The 26658-nt window shown below is 44.8% G+C and overlaps 1 protein-coding gene across 1 annotated transcript in view; it reads left to right on the top strand.

The window, feature by feature from the left end:
• COX10 (cytochrome c oxidase assembly factor heme A:farnesyltransferase COX10) overlaps positions 1 to 26658 on the top strand; it is a 94994-nt gene that overhangs the window by 41376 nt on the left and 26960 nt on the right. Inside the window, exon 5 of the mRNA XM_003211410.5 lies at positions 18617 to 18687. Within this exon, the coding sequence (XP_003211458.2) occupies positions 18617 to 18687 (71 nt within the window). The remainder of the gene's footprint in view (positions 1 to 18616; positions 18688 to 26658) is intronic.

The raw sequence follows: 26658 nt of genomic DNA, 5'->3' as shown, positions 1-26658 counted from the left end.
CGGGTACGGGGCCAGTTGGCCGCCTGCCTGCAGCACACAGTGGCTGCATTGTGTCCATAGGTTTTGGTGTGCTTCCACGGCCACAACAGGGATGGAATAGCCCAGTTGAAATACATACTTCAACTCCTGGGGGATTAAGTGCGTTTCCTTTGCTTTACAGTTCAGAATTTTACAGTTTCTTTGTTTGGTGGTTCTCAGATTGCTTAATGATTTTTTTTTTTCCCCGTTTTGCCCAGATGTGTATAATAGTAGTATTTGAACCTTAGTAGGTTTGCCAATTTTATTACTCGACATATGGTATATCCTTTTATTTTTGTCTAGTATATCACTCTTTTGCTGAGAAATCCCTCGGTACCCACTTTTTTCTTATTATTCTTCAATTCTGAGCTTCGTAACTCTGCTGTACTCCAAAATTCAGCTTTTTGGTGGTGATTCGAGGAGACAAAATATCAGATGTTTCGATTCTGTCTGAAAAGTATTGTTTAAGCTGTCGCTTACTGGAAGTATTACGATAGATTAAGGTTGAAACAACCCCTTCCCCAGCTCCCCTGCAGCCTACTGCTTTCAGGCGCGGAAGAAGCAGCATGTGAGGGTGCTTTGGATGAAAGACACGGTGGTTGCTACAGATGTGTCTCTGGCACAAAGCTCAGCCTCTGCTGCTGGTGCTGGGGAGCCCAAAAATCCCAGCCAAGATCCTCATGGATCTATAAGGCCAATGCTGCCAGCTTGGCTTCTTGCAGAGATTTGGGCATCCCTGCTCTGTTCCACCTCCAAACCCTTCCTGAAGCCCCCAGAGCAGCAGAGAGGTCAGGGTGGGACTCACTGGCACGGCTGGTCTGCCATAAGGTAGAAGTGCATCCTTCACTCCGAGCGTTATGTATCCACTGTTAAGCTCTTCAGGAGTACATAATATTCCTCTATCCAACCCCCCGTGTGTGTGCTTGTCCTTGAATGTTTATCATGTATTTATAGTGACCAACATTTGTGAAGAATGTGAGCAGAAATTGTTTTCCTGGTAGGCTTGGGAGTGAATTCTTTGGCGGTTTACATCTCTATAACTCAATTAAATGGCATTAGGATAGATTTACATCAGCTGAGTTCTCAGCCTGGAGTCCAAATATAATTCTGAATAATGATGGTTTTACAAGTGTTTTTTTTTTTTTTTTTTTCTTTATAAAATGTTATTGGTGTTTGCTTCGCAGTGGTTTCTTAAGCTTTGCTTCCTTCGTAGTAAAGTCTGCCTGTAGGAGAGTTCAGAAGGATATTTTGTCTGTGAGTGACTCAGAGAGCCTCGGAATAATTTGTAAGCTGCTGAGACTATCCCCAATGTACCATTTGCATGATAAGTCTTGTACCAGCTTCTCATCTCAATTGTAAAGACACAAATTGTTCAAATTCTGTCATTTGTTTCCCACGCAATGGGAACAAGCACGGCTTTCTGCTGGCAAACATTTTGCTAATGCATGTGTCTGGGTTTGGGAAATACGCGTTGCTGTGCGATGCTAATTGCAGTTAATAATAATAACCTCTCAGGTAATCTTCTATATAGTGGGAAGTAAAAAGAATTTTCTTACAGCATTGCTGATATTCACAGTGCACTGTTTTATGGCTGTTGTTTCTTGAGGAAAAGGCTGGGCTTCTGTCACAGAGGGCTCGGTGTGGTACGATGTACTGTTCTCCAATTATACAAAACCAGCAGAAGTGCCCTGCTGTGTTTCGCCATTAGAAACGTTATCCACAGCATTCATGCATTTCGTAGAGTCGTAGAATCGTGAAGGTTGGAAGAGTCCACTAAGACCATCAAGCCCAACCTCAACCCACCCACCGTGCTCACTGCCTGCACCCCTCAGTGCCACATCTCCATGGTCCCCATGGGCAGAGGGCCTGCAGCGTGCATCATTGCTACCCACAGGCTGGCTGAGCTTTTTTTTGTCCTCTTGCCTTGAGTTATCCTGCTGGATACTCCTATTGGTGTCTTCCACATCCAGTATTATTTTCACAAAACCATAGAGCATCCCAAGCTGAAAGGGCCCCATACGGGTCATTGAATCCAACCCCTGGCCCCACACAGCACCACTCAAACCCAAACCCCGTGTCTGAGAACAGTGCCCAAATGCTCTTTGAGCTCCAGAACAATGTTTCTAAAATCAGAAATCATTCTGTTTAATATAGTTATATAGCTTACGCTGTTAGGTTTTTAATTAGAAGTGACAGTGGCCGCCTTTGGTTTGCAGTCGGCTGAATTTTGGCTTTTTGTGTCTGCAAGTTGAAACCTGTAGAGCAGCTCAGCGAGTCACCCAGCAGGAGACGTTCAGCTCCTGGCTGGATGCTGCCAGTAGTGTGTGGTTCATCTCTGATAAATGGGAGGGCTTGTTAATGGCAGTGCTTGGCGCTCACTTCCCTGGGACAGGTCTGGAAGGATTGCTTTCCTCTGCTGAGAACGCCCTTAGAGAAGAGCTTTCATCCTAGCATGGACAATTTTTCTCAATTTTTTCATATTTCTCTGTGAGAATTGCTAGCCCTGCCTGCCAGTTTCTATAGTTTATAGATAAATGCTTGAAGATACATCTTCAGTCCACAATCCCGTGTTTATAAGAGGGGGGGTAAGGCTGTGAGACTGGAATAATTGTAACCCACGCTGCCCCCCCGGGCAGGTTTTACAGCACACATTGCAAATTGCCCACAGAATTTATGTCTCCCTCAATCCCACTTTGCTTCTCATTTTCAGTAAATTTCACACCCGTCGCAGCTTCCCCAAAGATCGCTCAGCGATGGACGTTTATGGGAGCATCCACAAAAGGAATTGCAAAGTTGCAAGTTGCTGGAAATGCCTTCAGATTGGCCGTGATTCAGTGCACTGTCAGCAGCTGGCCTTTGATTTGCACGCGCGGTCACATCCCACCTGTGTGTGTGTGCATTTACATGTGGGCATTTACATGTGGCTCTGCCCCAGCAGTGACAAATCACGAGAAATAGAGTCTTTCATGAAGCTTTCCAAGCTGGGAGGCATGGAGGATTTCCAGCCACAAGCAGGATCCTTGAGAGGCACTGAATTTAGATTGCAGTTGTTCTTGTCCTGAATGACTTTTGGATTTAAATAGGTGAGTGTGGGAACCAAGGAGAGAACGTGGAGACGTCAGGAGACCTCTGCAGCATCGTGGGCTGTCAGGACCTGACCTGGGTTAACAGCCAGGTTTTGTTTTCTCATTCTGCATATTATCTACTCTTGAATCAAGCCTGAAGGCTTCTCAGGTAGAAAGAGCTGGAATGGTTAAAAAAAAAAAAAAAAAAGACACGTTTTCTTAATCAGAGCATGACTGTGCAGTAGTGTGAAGAAGGCAAATGCACGGCGGCTGCTCTGTGCCATGGCACATGGGGGGGATGCAGGGGAGAGAGCATTTATTTAAACCTGAGAACGGTGCTGGGAAATAAAGAAATGGGCATAAATCAGCTGTGAGTAACTGTAAGGTGGAAATTAGGTGGATGTTTTCAACCATTGTAAGCTTCTAGCAATTAATAGAAGGGTAATCCCTTTTCTATAGTGTGGTTGCCTACATGTCAGAGGGAATTCCTTCAGCAAGGGCTGAGGGACTTCTCCAGGTTTGCACTGTGTTTAAAGCAAAAAATGCCTTTAAAGCCTGACCCTTGTCCTTGTATTTTGATGAAACTATGAGTGTCATTTAACAGATTCTTCTTCTCTTGTTTCTTCAATAATTTCTCATTCCATTTGGAGTCTTATTTTCTTTTTTTCCTACGGAAGGCTCTGTCTGAATTGAAAATGTGATATATTTGCATTGTGCAGAGCAACAGCTTCTCCAGCCATCAGCAGCCTGTCACCTTTCTGCATCCTCAAGAGCCGATGGCTGTGCCTGGACCCGATCTGTTCCCTGTGTAAAGGCAATGGGGAGCTGGCAGAGCTGCCCTGAGACCTGTTCTCTTCTGGTGCAGCTGTGCTGTTCTTCCAGGAGAGCCCCACTGCTAAATTCAAGGAACCTCGAAGCCGGGCTCCTGCTCTGACAGCTGCACCGTGGCATTTCTGCTGCTGGGAGGACTCTGCACGCTTGCTGGTGCCATACATTTTTAATTGCAATTGCAGCCTATTAGTTTATGATCATTAATAAGAGCTAGAGCTTTCTGCAGGCTTTTATTTCTCATTCCACGTTGTCTGTGATAGTGATAGGTGTGATGTGCTGGGCATTCTGCTGTGCTGACACGCACACAGTGTCCCTTTCCCAGGGGACACTTCTCTGAAATCTGCATTTCTCTCTGCAGCCTGACAGAGTGATTTTTAATCCTTTCTTTTTCTCAATGCGAAAACTTTTTTTATTATTTTCCAAGGTGAGGATGACATAAATGTGAAAGTGCCTCCTGTTACTTGATATTTAATTATGAAAGCATCCGCTGGAAAAATAGCATGGGCCTGGCATCAGCCCTGCCACAGACCTGCTAATCTTTTCATTTGGTCTAGACATCAAGGATGCTTTGTGCTGAGCTGGCTCTGCCCTGATAATCTCAGACCTTCTGGACTGAAAGTTTCGGGACTCTTTATGAAGGGGAAAAACTCCTCCATAAGCCCCTTTGCTTTACGTGTTCCTCTTTTGGCTGATAAATGCCTATTTGATTAGTTCATGGAAAAGGTATTTGGGTGAACCTGACCGCGGAGGCAGCTCGGCTCCGTGCGAGTGCCTTGATGTCTGGGAGCTGGGAGCCCCTGTGTGCTCCCAACCACAGCCCGGCTGCTGGGGCTGCGGCTCTGAGCTCTGACAGCTCTGCTCAAACATCCCTTCCCTTTGCCATGCCACTTTATTAAAGATATTCTTTAATTATACTCTTAAGGAGATCCCCGTTCCTTGGCAGTGGATCAGAAAGTGATGGACGCCTTTCCTTCTGCTTTTGGATGCATCTTCTGTTTTTTTTTCCTCCTCTTTGTTAATTTCAATAATCCTCCTCGTTATCTGTTTTTAATCAGTTCAAAATGATAAACTCTAAAATAATGGCTAACAGTGTTTTCCCCAGCCTACACATTCGTCGGGCACTTTCTGTCTGCAGCAGGGATTCTGTACAGACTTTAATTAAGGGGCGGGTGGGAGGATGGCAGGGAGAAGGAGGGAATTCCCTTCACCTGGAAAATGCATTGGGAAAGTCATTCTGGGTCAAAACAAAGAAATCCTGTCTCTCAACAGTGGCCAAAACCGATTGCCTGAGGAGGAGTGGAAGAGTATAAATGAGGTTTTATATTTTTTATGGGTTGGTTGTTTTTTTGTTTTGTTTTGTTGTTCTTTGCCTGGAAAAAATAGCAACAGATTTTATCTACCCAGGAATGACTCCAGTGCTGCCTGAACACTACTGCTGTCTGGTCTGGCACAGTGCAGGGACTCGCTGAGTATCATGCTTGGAAACCAGGATGGCCCTGCTGCTGGGCTGGGTGCAGTTGTCCTGCCTGGGCTGAGCAGCCCCAGCGTGGTGCTCCGGACCAAGCAGGGTGAGCCCAGCTCTCCTCATCACTGCCATCCCCGTAGAAATAGGCGGTTGTGGCACGATGGAAATACAAACCACGGGGGTGAAGTGCAGTAACGGCTTTTCCTGGATGGCATTGCTGTGGATGGTGCTGTGTAAGGTGGCTCCAGACTAAAGCCATATGAGAAAGGAGTCTAGAAAGTGAGCAACTGAGATGGAGATGCACTGCTAATCTTGCTGGTTCCATTTGAGTACTGCATCCAGGCTTAGGGCCGCCAGCATAAGAAAGACACAGAGCTCTTGGAGCGGGTCTGGAGGAGGGCACTGAGATGATCAGAGGGCTGGAGCAGCTCTCCTATGGGGAAAGGTTGAGGGAACTGGGCTTGTTTAGCTTGGAGAAGAGAAGGTTCTGGGGAGACCTCATTGCGACCTTCCAGAACTTGAAGGGAGCGAATAAACAGGAGCGGGAACGGCTGTTTGTGAGGGTGGGTAGTGATAGGACAAGGGGAATGGTTTGAAACTGAGACGGGGAGGTTTAGGTTGGGTATTAGGAGGAAGTTTTTCACCCAGAGGTGGTGAGGCCCTGGAACAGGTTGCCCAAGGAGGCTGTGGATGCCCCATCCCTGCAGGCATTCAAGGCCAGGCTGGATGTGGCTCTGGGCAGCCTGGTCTGGTGGGGTTGAAACTGGATGATCATTGTGGTCCTTTTCAACCCAGGCTGTTCTGTGATTCTCTGTTGGTTTTCCCTTGTTCTGCTCATGTCCTTTGGTACCAATGCTGGGTGGTAGCAGCAGAGCTGCAGAGAAGATAAGAGTGCAGGCAGCAAACATCTCCAGCCTTCCTGATGCGTTTTCTGTTCATCCTCACCATAGAATAATGCCTTTTGTAAAATGAAGAAATTTTTGCTTCTTATTTATGGGAAGAAAAGGCAGGAGGACATAGCAAAATACAGATTTTTTTTTTTTTTTTGGCTTCCTCACATTTTAAACAACTAACACAGGGAAAAACCCTGTTTTAAATATGTTTGTTGTTAATTCCTCCAAATTTCATGGCAACACCCCAAGGACAGACTTGGAGCTGACCAGGTTTTCCCCTGACTTTGCTCTGTTTGCAGGCCTCCGTGCCTCTTTTTTGTAGCTTATCAGATCACGGTGCCAGATTATCTCTCTGCCAGCTTTGAGAAGCTGCACTCAGTTGTCAGCAGCTTGTCTGCTAATAGGCACAACTGTTCTCCATCAAGGCTGCTTGAGCAAAGCATCTGGAAATGTGGAAATTCAGAGGAAATCTCTCTGGTTCAACCCAATGGAGAAAACCCATGCAGCTTTGGAGGACGAACTGCCAAACTATAAATATTTATATAGTAAATGCATATGCTTGTGTGGAAACGAAGTGCTTCCAACCATGTGAGCAATCCTCCAAACCTGTTTTGTGATGTTTCAGTGCAGAAAATACCTCTCCAAGTTTTATGTGTATGAATGGATCTTCAGACAGGAGTTGCTGAGGTGCACCAAGGAGGCAATGCGCAGCTGCTTCTCTCTGCAGCAAGGCACTTGCATTCAGTTTCTTTCACCTGATTGCTGTTCTTTTATATTTTTTTTTATTTTTATTTTTTGGCTGGGAGCACATGTGATATGTTTTGCACTTATTTCTGCAGCCATATGTACGTGATTGTTTTGCAAAATGTTTTTTTTTTTTTTTGTCCATCTTTTATACACTGAAACTGAGGGTTCCACCTGAACTTTCCATCGCTCCGTTTAAACAAGAACTGAGACACAGAGCAAAGCAAAAAATGGTATTTACTAAATAACATGGCTTGTGTGTGTAAGTGACTTGTAAAACCCAATTAGATTTCATTTTGTTGTTAATACTCACAGAATCAATAGAAGGGCCTGGGTTGAAAAGGAGCACAATGCTCATCCATTTCCAACCCCCTGCTGTGTGCAGGTCACCAACCAGCAGCCCAGGCTGCCCAGAGCCACATCCAGCCTGGCCTTGAATGCCTGCAGGGATGGGGCATCCACAGCCTCCTTGGGCAACCTGTTCCAGGGCCTCACCACCTCTGGGTGAAAAACTTCCTCCTAATATCCAACCTAAACCTCCCTGGTCTTAGTTTATAACCATTCCCCCTTGTCCTGTCGCTGCCCTCCCTGTAAACAGCTGTTCCCCTTCCTGTATGTATGCTCCCCTTAAGTATTGGAAGACCAGAACTCCTGTTACAAGGATTAAATGAGGATCAGCTTCTGCAGCAGAACTCTTGGTAGGATGCCTGTGCTCAGCTCTCCGTGATTTTCAATGTCTGTTTTCATATCTGTCTCTTTTTTTTTGTCCAGTACAGCACAAGGCATTGTAACCATGTGCTTTTTTTAGTTTCATTTCATGCTTCCTCTATAAATCTTCGTTCATAAGAGGCATTACTAAATGTTGCAATTCATTTCAGCACTTCATGTTTAACGATGATCACATAAGCACATCTTGGGACCTGTCAGTGCAGGAACTGCGCTGTGATGAAATGGTGGCATGCATTTAAGGACAGGGCTACCTAGGGAAATCCATTTGGATTTTAGTAGGATGTCAATTTTAAAGCGGATTTATTTTCCTCAGAATTGTTTTCTTTTATCACTACTTTTATTTTGCAATGAGAAACTTGTTGCAAATTTGGTTTTGAGTGGCAGAGTTGGTGTATGTCAAGTAGAGATGCTTTCTCCATGGAAGAATTTTGAATGGAGCCCAAAAGCAGATGTTTCAACAGATTATATATATTATCTTTGTCATAGTAATACTACAGTGTTCATTTTAGTTCCAGTTCGAAATGATTTATTTTAGATTTTGAGAGTTGCCATGAGAGATGCAATTTTGTTTTGCAGTCTTCCCATGAGAATTCTTGGTGACTTTCTGTGGTTTTTAATGTTTTTATGCTTGCCCATAGGTACTCTTGGGTGGATGGCATCATACCTGATTGTCCTGGGCTCTGGGACAAGCAAGTTAAATTCTTTACCTTACATTTGCCAGCAGTGGAAGCTGGACCTTGTGCTGGATCTATCTTTTGTCTTCTCATGTATGTATTCCTACTTTCCTGGTTTTGCTGGAAGATCAGACACCATGATGTGCTTCCATTATCACACACAGATTTCCCATGCTTCTGGGTTTACTTCCACGGAAAATAAAAGCAGTGTCCACGAGGCAGAGCCTGACTTTAACCCCATGGGAGGACCCTCATCAGTTCTGCTGTGACTGCGTGCACCCAAAGGAATGAGGGCTGATTTCTTTCTTCCGTAGCAGTCAGGAAACGTCATATGAACTAACACTTAACAAACAGGTGTCACATTGGAGGCACCTGGAAGACAAAACTGCCACGAGCAGCATTTGCATGTCAGTATTAAAAAGGTGCTCCAAGTGTGTGGCTGCTGTGGGTGACATCCATGGTGACACCCACGGTGTGTGCAGGGCTGTTGGGCAGGCAGGAAGCTCTCCTTTAGTCACCGGTTTGCCAGAGGATTGACAGATGGTTTTCCACGAGCCCCATTCATTCTGCCACACTGACGTTTCTGTGCCCATTGCAGTCCTTATTGTTGTTCTTTTGTTTAAAGAGTGGCCTACTGAAATAGAGAGGACCGTGCTGCCCTAGTTTTGTTTAAACTCCTACAGCATTTCAAAGGCTCGCTGTCATAAAATAAATAAATTTAAGCAAGCAAATAGGTCATTATGCCTTAAAAAGCCACGGGAGGTAATGCTGATTTGGTGTCTTAATTGGTTTCCAAGCTAAAATTAATAGTGTGTGGAATCCCTCTTAGTAACATGACTCAGAACTATTTATTTTTCAACTCCTCTTTTAACTCCAGCTGAGATTGATGGGCATGTTATCTTAGCATTTGGGAGATGCAAGCAGTACTGGAATGACAAACATTTCTTGACAGCTTTAGAAAGATGGATGATGTGATGCCCTGCAACAGGTTGGGCTGTTTGTGCTTTCTGATGGGTCCTGGTGGGGCTGTTGCTTCACTTTCCATCTTAATGAAGGGGAAGAAAAGGTGAGACCAATTTATTGGTCTGGGATGTCTTTGTAACTTGGATTCTCCATGCAGAGGTTTGTCATCCAGCCCTTAACAGAAGAGCATAATGATGGTCACCCTCATTTAATGGTCCCGGCTTGTGGTGGTGTTTTTATAAGAAGAAAAAACTACTGCATTTTACCTGCAAAACTGGAGCTAATTAAATGCATCTTGTACATCTGTTATTTGGTTGTTGCTATATTTGGCAGTTGTGCATATTCTGCACAAAAACGTGGTGTTTTGAAGATAGAGCCCTTACCAAAATACTTTGCTCTGGGTAAAACCCCTCGGAGCAAAAGACCCTTGAAGGGAAACTCCATCTAGTTTTGTAGGCAGCTCTCAGTGCCTTTTGATCAGCAGGACTGGGATGGCTTTGTGAAGGAGCCCATGGTCAGAGAAATCAGGACATAATGGGTGTAAGAAGGATACAGATAGCTCCCTGCTAAGTTCTGAGCAGATGGGAGAGGGGATGGCTATTTGTCTTAATTTGCTTTATTGCCAAGCTGCTTTTAAATAAAACCAGTGTCATACCAATGTAGGTAGTGTTGCACCCATCAGTGTGCCTTTGATACAGCCTTTCAACATCCACAGCTCTTCCTAATCAAAGAAATGAGCGCCTTTTGGAGCCGAGTTCTCTTGCCAGTTAAATGTAAGTCTTCAAATCCCTTGCAGATATTTCTTGCTTTTTTTTTTTCTTCTTTTTTTCAGACATCTGAACAATGGCCAAAGTTGTTTAATTTCTTTTTGTATAAAAGAGATACTTCTATCTCCTATAGTCTCAGTAGATTGCCTAAATGCACCATGTGTAAGAACGTGACTTGCAGCCCTTCCCCTTCTCAGCTCTCCCTGACATCAGCTCTTCAGTGCCTCACTGAATTAAATCTCGGGGGATGATTTTATTAATATTAAGAGGTCTGAGCTGCTGGTACGTCCAGCAGATCGCTTCTGTGACAGTTGGGCAAAGTTATCACGCCGTTCTGTTAGTCAGTGTTAATGCCGTTTTACACCCTTGTTCACACTTAGAATCTTGAGCCCAGATTTTGTTCCTTGTTTTTTGGTGTGGGATTTTTTGTTGTTGTTTTTTTTTTATTATTATTTTCCTTTCTTAATACTGGTGGGCTTTCGAGGCTTTTTTTCCAGAAGGAGCTGAAGGCTCTTCTGCCAAATGCCGACAAACCAAAGCAAATTCGTTTTTCTCAGGTGTCAGCAAGTGCAAGGAAGAAAGTAATTTTGTATTTCCAAACCTTAAGAAGTGTTTAAGAGTAATTAAACTGCATGTATGCAAATAAATACATAACCTTTCTGTGGCCTAAAGCAGGCAAGCCTGCTGCTTGTGTACAGTGCTACTTTTGTCTGTATTGTAAGAAAGAAAGCCATGAGCAGTGAAAATGAGTGCATCTACGCGTGATATAAGAGCCCAGTTTATGGATTAATATTCGGGTGCCTGGCAGGAAGCACACTGTGGTGGATTAGTATTCTTATCGTCGGAGTGACAAATTATAAAGAGCTGATTAAAATGACCTGGATCCTGGACACATGGGTAGGCAATGGGAGATGTGTGGGAATGATTTAAACCTCACCTTTACGCTTCTGTGCTCTAATCTCCTGGGGGAAAAACAGAGCAGCAGCGACACTACTTTGTTTTATAGCTCTCTGTAGTAGTCCCAGGAGACCAAAAAGTGGCTGACAGCGATGTTGTGGAGGGCTCAGGATCCCTGTGGTTGGTTCCTAGAGAGCAGTAAAGGCTTTGCATCTCAGCCAGGCGCTGGGGAAGCTGCTGGCTGTTGGCTCTCAGTTGCCATCTGGAGGATGCTCGTGCCTCCCGGCTGAGTGTTATGCACATCTCCCACTTGCATTGGACAGCAGAAATACTGCCCTAAGAGTTCCTGAGTAACGGCTTTCTTCCACCGCAGGAATTTGTCTAAGCCATTTTCAGTATCGAGTTTTATCTGCAGTATTGCTCTAAGCAGCTGCACTGTGTCCAGAGGACCCGGTCTGGTGTATTTTAGGACACAGAGTAACTTAAACCAGATACCGACCTTGTGCAATTCCTATCTTCAGCAAAGAGATTGTTGTGTGCAGTTGTGTTTGTTTTTTGAATTACATGTTGTCCTCGTGGCATGCTGGTGTCATGACAAACGTGATTTAATGCAAAGGAATCTCTTTGAGAGCGTGGCGTTGCAAAGGGATTTGGGATGTGTTTTGGTAAGCACAAAAGTGGTGTTTTTCTTCAGCTTTGTAGTTGTTCCTAAAATACATAGGAATAAAATAGTTCTTGAAGATCAGAAAACATGTACCTCTGCTTGGAGGCATCAACTTGTAGTTCATCATTTATGATCATACACAAATCCTGCATGGGTAGGTGGTTGACTTTGGGTGACTGCAGTCCAAGTGTTGAATTTTGTACAAATAGGTTGTTCTATCTTGTTATTCCAGGGAAATGCTGCTTTATTGCCTTATCCCAAGCCTGGATAGAGAGGACTGTGTGAATCTTAAAGGAGAGAGAATGCCTGGAGTGACCAAATCCACTGGAAAGGATCAAGAAATGATCCAGGCAGAAAGGAACAGGAAAGGAAATGTATCCAGGTTGGGTCACTGTTGGATCAGTACAAGGGAAGGACATGAGGTGGAGGAAAGATTTAGATTGGATGTCAGGGGGAAGTTCTTTACTATGAGAGCGTTGAGGTGCTGGAGCAGCTGCCCGGGGAGGCTGTGGATGCCCCGTCCATCCCTGGAGGTGTTCAAGGCCAGGTTGGATGGGGACCTGGGCAGCCTGGTCTGGTATTAAATGTGGAGGTTGGTGGCCCTGTGTGTGGAGGGGGTTGAAGATTCATGGTCCTTGAGGTCCCTTCCAACCCGGGCCATTCTGTGATTCTGAGGTGGAGCTCAGACCTGTGAGACACGTTTATAGCCATTTGGGTTTTAAGGTGCAAAGGAAGAGCACAATGGTGCCCAAGTCCATGCCCAAAGGATGGGGTGGGAAGATGTTTATTGCACCTGGAAATTGCTGCTTTTGGCTCAGGGAGCCCAGGGTGGTGACAGACAAGTCTGAAGTTATTCATACAATCAAAGACCGCATGTAGCCCTTAATTATGTTTTCCTACTTCATGGTCACGACTGTGCCAATCCTTGGCCATTGCAACGGGATCTGTGGACCGCGTGGGCAATGAGGCACACTGCTGTCTGGACCACGTCACTGACACCCCTGAGTGTTAGCGCAGCCACGCTCTGTTCCAGCTCCTTGTAACAGCACTTGTGATATGCACCAGAGGACTTTGTTTGGCAAAAGTGTTGATGAAGAGGCCGTCAAGTCACAAGCCTTTAATGACTCCTTGTTTTCTTGGTCTCTAACGGGGTTTGGATGAGCTGACAACAAATCCAGAGTGGCCGCATCTCCCTGCTGCCTTGGTCACAGGAAGCTGGGTGGAAGATAGATGTCACTGCTGGGGGCACTTTGGGTGGCTTTGGGGTTTCCCTTTGTTTTGGAGCACGGGGCCTGGGGCGGCTGGGCTGGCATCTGGGATCACTTCACGGGCACTGAAACAAGTTCCCGGCATACCATGGGAACTCATGGCACTTTCTGGTTAAGTGCACTCAGTGTTTAAGCTCAAAAACCTGTAAGATTTCTCAGGGCAGGGGACAGATGTCCCTGAGGACCCTCAAAAAGTCCCGTGCCTGTAAGTGGCCAGAGAAATAGCAGCACGTCCTCTCCTGAGCGCCTAAAAGCTAAGCCTGCACAGCATGTCATTAATCTTCCAGGACAAATAAGTGCTAATTGAAGTCTGCGAGTCTTTGCATTCTCAGCCTTGAAAATATGTTTCTGAAGTGACAGATCTCAACACTTTCTCTGCAATTACCTCCTGTCCTCTTCCCTGCAGATAGCAATGGGCTGCTATGAGGGACGTGTCTTCAAAACGAGCACAGCTTTCCTTGGCTTCACTGGAGAGTGACAGTGTGGGGGTTAGCTGTCCTTCTCTACCTGTAGGTAACATTGTTCAGGCTTGCATCAGTCTCGTTTTTAATTAGAATCCTGTTTGAAATGGAAAATATTAAAGCAGGTCTATAGCTAGGCTGGGAAGTGCAGAGCCAGAGGGTTTTCAGATACTGCTTTAAAAAAAAAAAAAAGAAAGAAAAAAAAAAGAAAAAAAAAGAAAAAAAGCCATTTCTAATCCTTAAAATATTTGGCTTGCTTTATTTTCATATCTTGAAGACAAACAGGTGCTGCGTGCCCTTTATGATTCTCAAATATACAATCTCCAAGCCAGCAATCTCTAAAGCCTTCCCTTGTTTGTACAATTAGGGTGGGATTTTCAGAATCACTCAGTATTGGTCTGTCCGTGCTCTCATTGAAGTCAAACTGCCATTGACTTCAGTGAGAACAGTGTTAGATCAGTGCATGAGTGCTTTTGAAAATCCTTCCCTTGCTTGTTTTTTTTTAGGCACATCTGTGTACAATTGAATAAAAAGACCTTTGTAATATACTTTAATTATTCTTCGTTGTTTTCATATAAAAGTGATTGAAAGGAAACTGGGAGAAAACCTATAATAATAATTTTGACTTTGATCTTATTTACCATAAATTATATGTTATGTTTTTCTTTGCTTTTTATGTAATTATATGTTACTTTATCACAATATGAGATAAATCACTGGAAACACACGGAGTAGAAATAACCAGATAGTACAGAGGGGAAGAGGGCTCAAAGGAGGAGCTGGAACAAGAGGTTTTGCTGTGGAGAGGCTTTGCCACCGCTGTCCCCATATCTCGGTCTCACCGTGCAGTCATGAGTTTGGACGTGAGTGGGTTTGCACTGTGGAGCAGGAGGTGGTGTCCCTGCAGCAACAGCCCCATGTTCTGCTCCCCTGCTGTGCCCCCACTTCACCCAAACTGCCCTGTGCTGTCTAGAGAGGAAGAAATCCATCCTGAGAGCTGTTTTGCTGCTGAGCCACCTGCAGGCTGCTGAGATTAAAGGTACGAGGAGCCAGGGGCAAAGCACGCCTTGCCTGGTGCCTCACTTAAGTCCCCACAGTCAAGTGGGATGACTCTCTAAGCCCACCTGCTTGCACTGAAACTCAATCTGCCTTGCTTTAATTGCAGCGTATCTATAAGTTGTTTGCATTCGGTAGACGCTTAGATCTGGGGTGAGACCCCGGGTGCAGCACATCATTTGGAGTGCTTAGAATCAGGCTGAAGGTTTTGTGCTCCATGAGAGCACAGGGCCCTTAAACAGGAGCTCCTCTGGGGGTCTGGGTTGGTCAGGAGCCTGTGGTTGGGGTGGGGGGGGCAGGGTGATGGCTGGCACCGAGGGGCTCGCTGGCCCTGGCATTGGTATCACAGCAGGGAGATCCCCACGTTGCCACAAATTAAACTGTTTTTTAATAGCAAGGTTACACTCTGCCTTTAGACTCGTGAGATTATCAGTTCTGATGTAAACGTGTGTTTAGAGTTAGAGGGAAATGTGATGTCAATACATGGAGGCCAGTTTGCTCCTCCAGCGTCTGCTGTTCCAGCACATGACCCAACTCAGAGCTGGCTCTGGGTGCTCAGATTCCAGCAGAGTGGATGGGAAAAGCTCCATGTGAGCCATCCATTTGATAAACTAAACGACATGTTGTTCCTCGTAATGTGCTCTATTTATGTTTGTGTGTTAACAGGAATCGGGGTATTGAATTGTCATAATTCAGGAGCTGAAATTGTTCCCGCAGGAATGACCACAGAAGGCAAACAGCTCGTGCTCAGACTTTTCCATCCCTAATTAATTGCAAATAGTCAGGCCACTCAATCTGAGAACTTAATAGGTGGTGGCTGTATTTAACTGCAAATCAAGTGCTTGGTGATGGTGCGGAAGGAGTGAGCTTGGGAGTCCTGCTGGAGTCTAAATTATGTCATTAATGTGTGTCCCAGTCAGTGCTGCGGGCTGCTATTGCCAGGAGGGAGCCTGAAGAAATGAAGCAGTCTGCAATGTTTCACTTAGAAACATAGAGGAAACCAATATGAAGCAGCTCAGGATAAAAAGCACGGCTGTAAATAACAGTAAGCACTAGTGTGACAGCTAATCTAAGATTTGTTAGATGTTTAAGATATAATTACTGTATATTAACTAGATGTGATCTACACAGAGTCTGATGAGTCTGCCAGAGAAATAAACCACAAAGTGTAGCTGATTTATTTTTTTCCGACGTCGTGTCTTGAATGTTCATACACACTGATAAAAACTGAGGATGGGGTCTGGAAAACCGTTGCCAAGTTTTGTCACTCAGGGATTGTAGATGCTGTAGGTTTAACCCTCCTGCTGCCCTTTGGTGGCTGCCTTCCCAAATACCTATGGAAGAGAATTCTGCCTTGTCTGTCTGGGCTGATGCATTCAGGCTTCCAAGGAAAAAGCATCTTGAGAGCTTCTGAAATATTTATTTATCCAGGATTCGTGCTGCTGAGTTCACTGTTTGCTAAAGCAGGCAGTGCTGTGCTGGCCCGGCATGACGTAGTGTGTTTGAGTTCACTCTTTCATCCCTGTGGCAGGATGTTTTAGATGCACATCTTTTTCATCTTCCTGGAATATCAGGGGAAATAATTCCAAGTGGAGAGGGAATTTTGTCAAACATCTGGGAACAAAATGTAGCAAGTTTGATTCATGGCATCTTGCTGACACAACTTGCTCAGTGAAAGAATCCGGGCCATTACAAATAAAAGGGTTTTTCTTAGCTGCTGTTCGATGAGATATGTAATTTTTTACGTGTAGTTGACATAACAGATTGTTCAGATTGTCAGATTTAGAAAAGCAAAGGAGTTCAGAGCTAAGCCATGCAGCAGTCTTAGTTCTGGGAGCAGAGATGTCTGTGTACAGCAGGGACTGATGCTTTGGGACTGCCTCACTCAGGGAGAAGTTTCTTGGTCTAAATATGTTCTATTCAGGGGTCAACTGCTATATAAAATATACAGCAATGTGTCATAAACTGATACAGTACTGTCACATCATACCAAATGCATACCTTCCAGTTCTCTCAGCGGTGATGAGCGTCCAACTGTTCTTCGTTTCTGCCTTCTTATGTTTCAGTTGGGGTTTAAAACTTACACGTTATTGTAGTTCTACCCATCACACACTGAACACCTTCAGCTGTGAGTACTTAAGAGCCAGGATCTCTGTGCGTGCCCAAGTTTCAGCTGGACATCAGCTCTGGGCGGTCAGTGCAAATACAAATAAGGGAGGTTTGTGCCAACAAAATGAAACAAAACTGCACACAGCCCAAAATATTTTCGGAAGAGAAAGAAAAGACTTTGACTCTGTAGAATTTTCCCTTGCATTGCTCTACCGGTCTGATGTCAGATGATATTTTTTCTTCGTTTAGCATAATTGTGTCTGAAATGTAACAGTGAAACAACCCATTAGCAAAATGCTGAGCTGTCAGAAGCAATCACTGCCTTCCAATCCAGACAGAGTGCTTTCACTTCCCTGGGTGTACTTGTTGCCATTTTGTACAGAGGGTCTTTGTGAGACCCCCAGCACTCACACCGTGCTGCTGCAGCGATGCAAAGCCAACCCACAGCTCAAAGCTGCTGTGCATCACTGCCTTGGGGCTCGGTGCTGCTGGGCTGGGCAGCTCACAGCAGGGATGTTCTGGGACTTTCATGGCCGAGGGGTGCCAGTGGTATCCCCTCGCCTCCTCCTCTGCCTTTCTCCACCTCATTTGTTCCCAAGTTTGGGCACTTTTAGGAGCATCTCAAAATACGAAGGTGATGCCCACTGCTGAACCCTTTGGCTTTAGGGCACGCTGTTGGCAAGTTGTGTTCAAGCTGAAGAACTGTAGCACGTGGGCTTGAGCACTCTCACACACAGGTGGGAATTTCCTATAACCTCAGTGTTGGGGATGGTAGAGCTGTCAGGAATACAGCTGAAGATCTCTCCTCCGGTGCTGCCCTTACAAAAACCTTTATGATTTCCTTTAATCCCATCATTTTTTCACTGCAATACTTTTTTGTGTGGATAAATGTGGGAGATGCTTTGAGTTTTGTGATATACCAATGAAACAAAATCCATAAGTATTTCATTTTTTACACAGATTTTGGCACTGTCAGAGCCAGGATGTTTGCAAACTTTGTCTTTGGTCGTGTGAAAGGATGCATGAGCCTGATGAAGTGACGTAGATCTTATACAGCAGTCACCTTAAATCCATCTGCAGTCTGACTGCTCAACATGTCGTCGTTCTGATGGCTTGAAATCCTGATCTGTTGTGCTGCTTTTCCTACACGTTCACTGTAATTGGGTTCCTACCCCAAAACCTCAGACATAACGTCAGTAGAAGATATCCTTTCTATAAATACGTATTGCACTGCCTATAAATAGCTTTTGGTGAATCTCTGAAGTATGCTGGGGTTTATGTATATATATATTTCAGTTTTTATTGCTATTTTGTCCATGTAAAACGAAACAGCTTTATGCTGCTACACAGAAAACCGCACTCAGCTTTTCCAGTGCCATTTTCTACAGCTCTACAGAAGCCTGCAGGAATTTGTAGTGTGCTGATAGTGCTGCCTCAGTGTTCCCATAGGCAGCGTTTAAAGTCAGATTGGGTTGTGCTGTTAAATAACAGCATGTGCTGCTGCCCAAGAGAGGAGCTCAGTGCAGTCTGGGTCGCATTTCACAGGAGCTGATTGGTTTTGGGGTGGGTTACGGGTTCTCAGATGTTAGATCTTGAAAAAAGGCGTCTGTCTTTAAAATCTCAGAAGCACAACATTGGTGAGGGCTGTTTGTCTTAATAGAAAACCGGGGGCAGAGCTGTGTGTTGTGTGTGTGTGTATTTAACAGTGTGCATAAAGGCTCTGTCAAACCTGTCGAGGACTTGGAATCAGCCTCTGCTTCAAGTAAGGAACTTCTGGGGACTTCAGCAAACTATTTTTGTCCTCCAGGTGATTTTCTTTCTAAAGGGATGCCAGAAGAATTACTGCAGACTATCAAAGCTCCGTAAAAGGAGTTTGCCATTTTAGTTGCATTTCTGAACCTTCAAAAACTAGAGATGAAAGCACGTGCAGATGCAGACACGGCATTCCACGCGTGGCACGGTTTCCGGCATCCTTTCATTTTGATTCTTCCCTTTCTTTTTTTTCATTACAGTTCTTTGAGGTTCCGTTTGACTCAAATATGAACAGGACAAAAAACAGACCCCTGGTGCGAGGACAGATCAGGTAAGGCTGCACACACCTGCTCCAGCTAATGAGCATTGGGTCTTAATATTGCTTTTATCTGTCTCCAAGTGTCTCTCTTGCTCTTTTCAGATGAGGAAAAATAGCATTTTGCAGACAAAAGAAACGCATTTCTCTGTTCTTTGATACATGTTTCATGTTTGCGACTTTCATGTGAGGTGTTTGGGTAATCAGCTGTCCTCTGCAATCCCAAATTCCTCAAGAAAGCAAACCTTCCACTCCTGTTGTGTACTCCTGCACGTGTGACCAGACTCCATGCAGTGCAGCAGGGTGTCATTACGTTCCCGTGAAGGTTTGTACTGGATTATAACAAAAAATATTCAAAACTTCCCATCTTGGAAGGAACACGAGATGGTGTGCTGTTCTTATCCCTCCACTTTATCTGTTAGACCACATGCATTTGCCTGAGTCTCCTGGGATGTCATTTCCCGAGCAGTTCTAGAAACCATCCCATAGAGGTGCTGCTAAAAATTACCTGCATAAAAATCTTCCTTTTTTTTCAGTGGTTTTATAGAGCACTGTGCTGTCTTTGCCTTTTCTACATGTAAAGCTGGAATGAGAACTCAGATTGGTGAAGTCTTGTACAAGTGTCATCGTTCAGCTTCTCATCACCTGTCTCTAAATCCAGGAGTGCTGTATTTGCATAGAGTTTCCCTTAAAAAGATCCTTCAGTCACTCTGTTCTGTATTACGTATCACTTCAGCTTCTCAAAGGCTGTTTCCCAGCTAAAAAAGCAAAGTGAAAAAGAACATCAACAAAAACTGTAACTTATTTGCAAACTAAAACTGAGGGCCCAATTCATAAATGATTCAACAAACAATTTTAGTATTGCGTTTCCATGATTTGTGCCAAGGATTATTTATAACAAAATTCTGTTTTCCCTTAGGCTTCTGCGAACAGTTGGTCCTATTTATTTCTGTGTTTTATCCATCACCTTTGGAAGACTGAAAAAAATTGTGATGGATGAAATTACAAGAAAATTGAGACAAAATAGTAAAGTGAACCTTGAGGGTAAATTCGCTCTCACTGTAAATAGTTAGAGAGCTTCAATAAACTTGTTCTGGTTTGTTCTCGAAGATGGTGCTAATTACAGATGCTTGAGCTGAGTTAATTTTATTTAAAAACATATTTTAGGGACGACTGCAGTGAGGACATCTGTTGTGCATGCAGAGTGTCCTCCTCAGCTGTGCAGCTCAGGGCACTGCTCCACGCAGCACCAGGCGGAGCGCTGGCTTCCCCTGCAGCCACTTCGAATCACAGAATCATAGAATGGCCTGGGTTGAAAAGCACCATAGTGTTCATCCAGTTCCAACCCCCTGCTATGTGCAGGTCGCCAACCAGCAGCCCAGGCTGCCCAGAGCCACATCCAGTCTGGCCTTGAATGCCTGCAGGGATGCTTTCTCACTTAGGGAGAAAGGTGACGGGGGAATGCTTCTCCTCTCATTTTTTCCCTTTTTTTGGGGCATAGTCTACTTTTATTGCTTGTGGTGATTCTGCTAGGAAACCTTCTGACAACTCTTGATTTAGAGAAAGCAATTAGTTGTAGAAGTTTCCAGCATCTTTAGATGAACTTTGCTGTCTCCCAACTGCATCACGCATTGACAAAACCATACTTAACATATTTTCTGCTTTCCCCCCTTTCATATTTACTTTCACCACAAGATGGTAATGCTGGGGACTTCATGTAATCGCTCGTCAATCTATCTACCTGACTGTCAACAGCTAATTTAAAGTTCTTTAAAGTGTCACTTACCTTGAATAATGCCGACCTAATTCCCTGGAGACTTCTGAGCATGCAGACCATGACTGGCCTTATTTCTCCTGCTGTGTGCCAGAGGAGAATAATCCAGTGCAAGTGATGTAAGCTTGTTATTTTTTGCCACGTATTCCCTGGTGTTCCTCGAACTCCTTCATTTCCGGCTGGTTAAATAAGACCCTTAAATGATTATCCTCTTATAAGTCAAGAACAGACTGGACAGAGATGGATTGTAGGTAAGAGAATGGTATCTCACCTTGGGGAAAGGACTCAATGAGCTTGGGGTACATACAGAGTTCTTGTCCAAAATCTGTCTGACATTTGAATTTTGATATTTTCTTCTCTTTCACTGTTTTGTATCATGAGGTATTCGGTGCCTTTTAAACTCATATCTATGATATGCAGTGCAAACGAGGCATCATTTTACAGTCCACATTTTCACTGCTCATAAATAAAATGCAATGGCCTCAATTTTTCATTCTTCCCTTCTCTCTTTAATTTTATTTACTTGTTTAGTTCTCACAGGTCTTGTTATAGAGCTGGTGCAGGATGGGTAGCAGGATCATGCCAGTTTTTGTGCAGTCCAGTGCTGAGCCTGAGACCCCTTTTGAAGAGTGAGGAGTCCTTCACTCTGCCTGGTTCTGATTCACTGCACCTCTTTGGAAAGGCTTCCGGTGGTGGTTTTGGTGTGAACCTATGCTCAGTGAGAAGCTGCACTGGGACCAGGGGCTTCTTTTGTAGGCAACTCTCAGATTTTCAGAACTTGGACCAAAATCGAGCTGGTAACCCTCAGCATGAGGTCCTGAGTGACCCTGAGTCATCCAGCCCCTGGATGAGTTCGTGTCTTCTTTTCCACTAAGCTAACTCATGGAACTGGCTCATTAGATGTGTCATTCTGTAGCAGGGAAATTGCTCCCATGTGTTTGGCTTTGTGGCCCTCATTTGCAGCTTCAGCAAAGTTTAGATGGGCTTCATTAGGTTTAAGAGAAGCTGCCATATAACTAAATCATAGAGCCATTACAGTTGGAAAAGACCACTAAGATCATCATGTCCAACTATCAGCCCATCCCCACCAGTACTTCCAGTGACCACATCCCTCAGTGCAGCATCTCCACGGCTCTTGAACACCTCCAAGGATGGTGAATCCACCACCACCCTGGGCAGCTGTGCCAATGCATCACCACTCTTTCAGAGAATAATTTTTTCCCAATATGCAACCTGAACCCATGGCACAACTTGAGGCCATCACCTCTCATCTCATTGCTGGTACTTGGGAGCAGAGGCCAATCCCTACCTCATCACAACCTCCTGTCAGGGAGTTGGAGAGAGCAATGAGGTCTTCCATGAGCCTTCTCTTCTGCAGACCATTGGGAACAGCCCCAGTTCCCTCACCCACTCCTTATAAGACTTGTGCTCCTGACTTGTAAGTTTCTTCCCTCCCTTTCTGTCTGAAACCTTTAATTTGAGAAAACAAACCGAACCAAACCTACCTTGGCAACGCTTTTTTGTGCTCATTTTACCTGCATACATATTCATGGAGTTCAAAGGTCCTACAGCTGATCCTCTTTTGCAATTTGCTGAGGGCTGGCAGTGTCCTTCAGCATCACTGAGGAACCTGAGCACGCTTCAAGGAAGCAGGGCTGTGCTGCAGGGTGTCTGTGTCACCACAGCCTCTGGGGTTCAGGGGGTATTTCCATCAGGCAGCTTTAGCTGAACTGTCACACCAGGCAGGAGCACCCTGCGAGCCAGGAGCAGGTTCTGCAGGGTTCTCAGGAAGGATGCAGTTTGGGAAAGTAATTGCTTTCTGTCCTGTATGAAGTCTCTTATATATATTGCATCAACTTTATGGCTGAAATAGTTACCCAGGCACTCGGTGTGCCCCTGCTATAGAACGCTTTGGCCTGGCTCTGACAGCAGGCAAAGCATACAGGCAGGGATGCCAATGGGCCTTGCAGAGCTGGAGTCTCCTGTGCATTTGGGAGGAGTGCACACACCTTTCTGCCCACCCCAAATCCCTGCCAGCGCCCCTAGGGAAAATTCTGACACTCTTGCTAGGTCTGTGACAAACAGCACCTGATAGCTCATTGACTTCTTGCTTTCCAGCATCCTATTCAATTTGTAGGGCTCTGAAAAAATTCCCCTCTGAGCAATGAGACGTAACCGTCCTTATTCTCTATTCAGAGAATAATCAGAGACATCCTGTTGCAAAAATAACACGGGTAGACCCAAACACAGCATGCCACTAAACACCATCCATCATTCCAGCCTGCCCACACGTCCCCTCCCCTCCTCTGACCCTCGAGTCTTGTTTGGAAACGCAGACAGCTTCAGATGTTCCTCCTACTTTGGCCGCAGCGTTCAACTCATCGGGCATGCTATTTGTGTTTTGCATTAGAACAACAGCTGATCTTATTTTTCCTGCTATGGGTTGTTTTTATGCTCTTGTAGAGAAAGAAGTCGCTGTGCTCACGCAACCTTAGATTGGACTGAAATGGCAGCAGCTTTTTCTAGTTTCCTGTTGGGTATGATTTATTCCCTTGCTTCTTACAGTAATGGATTTAATTTTCCTGCAGATTAATTTAAATAAATCTCCAGTATTAGCTGCAGTAGCTGAGTGAGCTTAGCCTCTACTATGACAAGTGTCCTGCTCCATTACATTGTACAGAATGACAGTTTTGATTGCAGTCTGACACGGAGCTGCATGCAGACTTGTTAAAAAGCATCTGTTTTTATGAACTTACAGTGCTGCTGGATCTGCTGCACTAAGTACTCATAAAAACTTAATAGTTGTACAGGAATAGTTTTTCAACTTAAAAACAAAGAGAAAAAAAGTAAGAGGGGGGAAATTTCCATATCCAGCATCAAACAGCTTGTTCTAAATAGCTGACTAATTCACGGCCGTGTCAACACCGCTCCGTTCTGCCCCTGCAGCATTTTGCAGCTATTCCCTACACCCATTCCTACAGCCTTTCCTTGGGACTGAGGCCATGATTTCTCTCTTGGTTCACCTCTGGGCTGGTTGGTGTCACCCAGGCTGTGCTGGCAGCATCAGAGTGGTTCAGGCTGCAGGGACCTCAGGAGAGTGGAGTCATAGAATCATAGAATGACCTGGGTTGGAAAGGAGCACAATGCTCATCCAGTTCCAATCCCCTGCTGTGTGCAGGTCATCAACCAGCAGCCCAGGCTGCCCAGAGCCACATCCAGCCTGGCCTTGAATGCCTGCAGGGATGGGGCATCCACAGCTTCCTTGGGCAACCTGCTCCCAGGAGTCCCATCTCCTGCTCCCTGCAGGGGCAGCTGGGAGATTGCTCCAGGTTTTATTCAGTTCCTGTCCAAAAACTCTTCAATATGTGACTAACATGCTGTGGTATTCAACTGTATTCTCCTTATGCAAAATATTTGCTCCTCTCAAGTTGCTTTTCCTTGTGCAATTAAGAAGCGTAAATCTATTAACTTGGCAGAAGGCACAACACAGATAATGCCTCGGATGCTTCAAAAGAAATAAATCTTCATGTTGTTTGGTAAATATTTTTTTCCTGGAATCCCATTAACTTCCTCACTTAGCAATGAACAAGGAGCTGTGTTCTGTATATGAGCTTCCCGGTTCTTATGGCCTCTCTTAATTATTACAGCAATTAATGGAGACTTTAATGCTTTTCCCACTTGTTGACATTTCTGAGTGCAGTGTTGGCTTTGGTCAGTTCAACTCTAAGATAAACTCCTGAAGATTCGGACCAAAAAGAGCCCCCAAATCAGTAGTATTTCTTGCTGATGGCTTATGTTTATGAGCTGTGGTGACAACTGCAAACACAACTTGAAGCTTCATTATCTGATAGGAAATTGCAGCATGTCAGGCTTTCCTATTGACTCAGAAACTCACAGAGCCTCAGGAGCGGATCTGTCTGGCAACGCATGAGGCTGAGTTCTCCTTCCATCGCATGGAGCAGACCTACTGCTGCTACAGCAGAAGCACTCCATGCTGAGGAAATGCATTAAAAAGAATAGAAAAAAAAATCTCCCATAATCACTGTTGATAACTCGGGGTAATTAGCTTGATTCTTTGTTTGCTAACACGAATGCAAATCAGGAACGTCTCCGCTGGGATTGGTGGAGTTCCACTGATGTAAGTGGGAGGAAATCCACGAGTGCTGTGCTGAGACCTGCCTGCAGCACACAGACAGCCCTGGGGCTTAAAGCAGTGGTTTGAAATCTCCCCGAGGCTTTCAGCACGACTTTGGTTCCCATTTAGAGATCAGCCCCTGCTGAGCTGCTTGGGCTGCTCCCTTGGGTGGTCATTTCAGATGGGTTTTCCTCGCATTTAAGTTAAAACAAATAAAACAAAAACTCCATAAATCTACAGTTCTTCAAGGGAAATGGTTGTAAGAGCTCCGATGCTCGTTCCCCGCAGGGAAACATTCCGATATTTTGTTTAGAAAATACCTCGTTTTAAAGGGACTGCCCTGAGATGGTTCCGAATGATAAAAATGTTTCTTTTTTCAGTGGGAGGCTTTCCTCTTGTTTAAACAGAGCACGATTCAAAGCAGGCACCATCACAGCAGCCTTACCAAGCATTTTTTATCCTGCGTGCAGTCAACCTTTTTTATTTGAAAACAAGTAAATGCATTCCATCACCACCGCCACCCTCCTGGCTGCCTTGTTTGTTTTCATCCTGTTTTCCAGAAGCTGTCATTGACTGTGTTTGGTAAACAAGAAATGAAAAAGGCAGCTTTATGCTTGTGACATGTCCAAGTCCGTGTAGAAATGTACACGGTGCGTTTTGAACAGCATGGTATTCTCTTTATTTCTGGTGTGGCCACATCATGGAGAGGTGGGGGGAGAAACCTCGAAGCTAAAACATAGTTTGATGAGAATAGAACCCACATCAAAGGGTGGACTAATGGAATGATATAATGCTTACCGTGTCACTTTCCCAAGGGGGATATGGATGACAGTACTTATATTTCAATTATCCATTCACTGCCTGCATAGGATGTTGATTAAATGGTTCTGAGGTATTAGAGTCCTTTTGTAGAGCTGGCGGGAAAGTGGTGATACCACACATTATCCTTAGATCAAAATGTGTATTAGCAGGAAATTATACAGCTCTAACTACATCTCTGTTTTGTTTCTCAAGGCAATGAGGAGGGTGGTTTTACTAAGGAACATCGCGTTCAGATTCGAGCTGCAGCGAAGGACCCGCCAGCTCCTGCTGCGATCCTCTGCCCCAGCAGCCCCGCAGCACTCAGCGCGGGCATTCCTTTGTAGGCAGCCCTGTGTGCTCAACATAAATCCCGCGGAAACACTTGACCCCTCACGCCTTGCTGCCTTTCAGTTCAGCTGAGAGGCCTTCGCCGACCAAATTATTTATCAGGATCCTTAATTGCGCGCGGAACAGTTGATAAATCGGCGGACGTTGTGCCCTGCCTCCCGTTAGGAAGCATCCCAGATGCTCATGTATAAACCAGGAGTCACGGTGCATTTGGCTAAATAGCTGCTCCATCTGCTCCCAGGGAGCGCTGCTAATGGAGATGTCTTATCCCCCCGTGTCAGCTCCTCGCTGAGGGGCAGAGCCCTGCTTTGTGCCCCTGCTGTCCGCTGGGATGGCCAGAGGACAACGCTTGGAGCCATTGATTTTTACTTTTCCTTTTGTGAGGAATGTGTGAGGAGTGGTTTTCTTGGGAGGCGATGTTAAAACGTTTCCTCCTTTGCCGCACAAACAAAGCAAAACGAAATTTAAAGCCCAGGATCCTATCTCTGACTCATTCACAGTTTTTTTTCCTCGTGGCTGTCAAACATTTCAGGTTCATGTTTGTAAATTTTGGCTTAATGCAGTCAGAATCCCCGCACTTTGTTCCCTCTATTAGTATTAAACCTTATCTGGTTTAACCACAGCAGCATCATTATTCACGGGGTGCCAAGTGTCGGAGGAAATGTCACTGCTCAACAAGTCCATTACAGAGCTGCCTCTGATTAGGAGCTGCTATACCCTGAGATCTGTTTACAGTAAGTCGTGTTAGAAGTGCATTTCCTTCTGTGAAGGACAGAGTTTATCATGTCTTACACAAGTTATAATTTACATGTTATCAACTTTGCAAGGCAGATATAGAAGAGGTTTTTCTTACAATTTAATTAGCTTCTCTAGCAGAGATGCTTGCTCTTTAGTCTTTATTACCAGAAAAGTGGCATTCCTGAGGTTA

The sequence above is a fragment of the Meleagris gallopavo genome, chromosome 20 (assembly GCF_905368555.1).
Source record: "Meleagris gallopavo chromosome 20, MGAL_WU_HG_1.1, whole genome shotgun sequence".
Lineage (NCBI taxonomy): Eukaryota > Metazoa > Chordata > Aves > Galliformes > Phasianidae > Meleagris > Meleagris gallopavo.
This window is presented reverse-complemented; position numbering and strand designations above follow the sequence as displayed.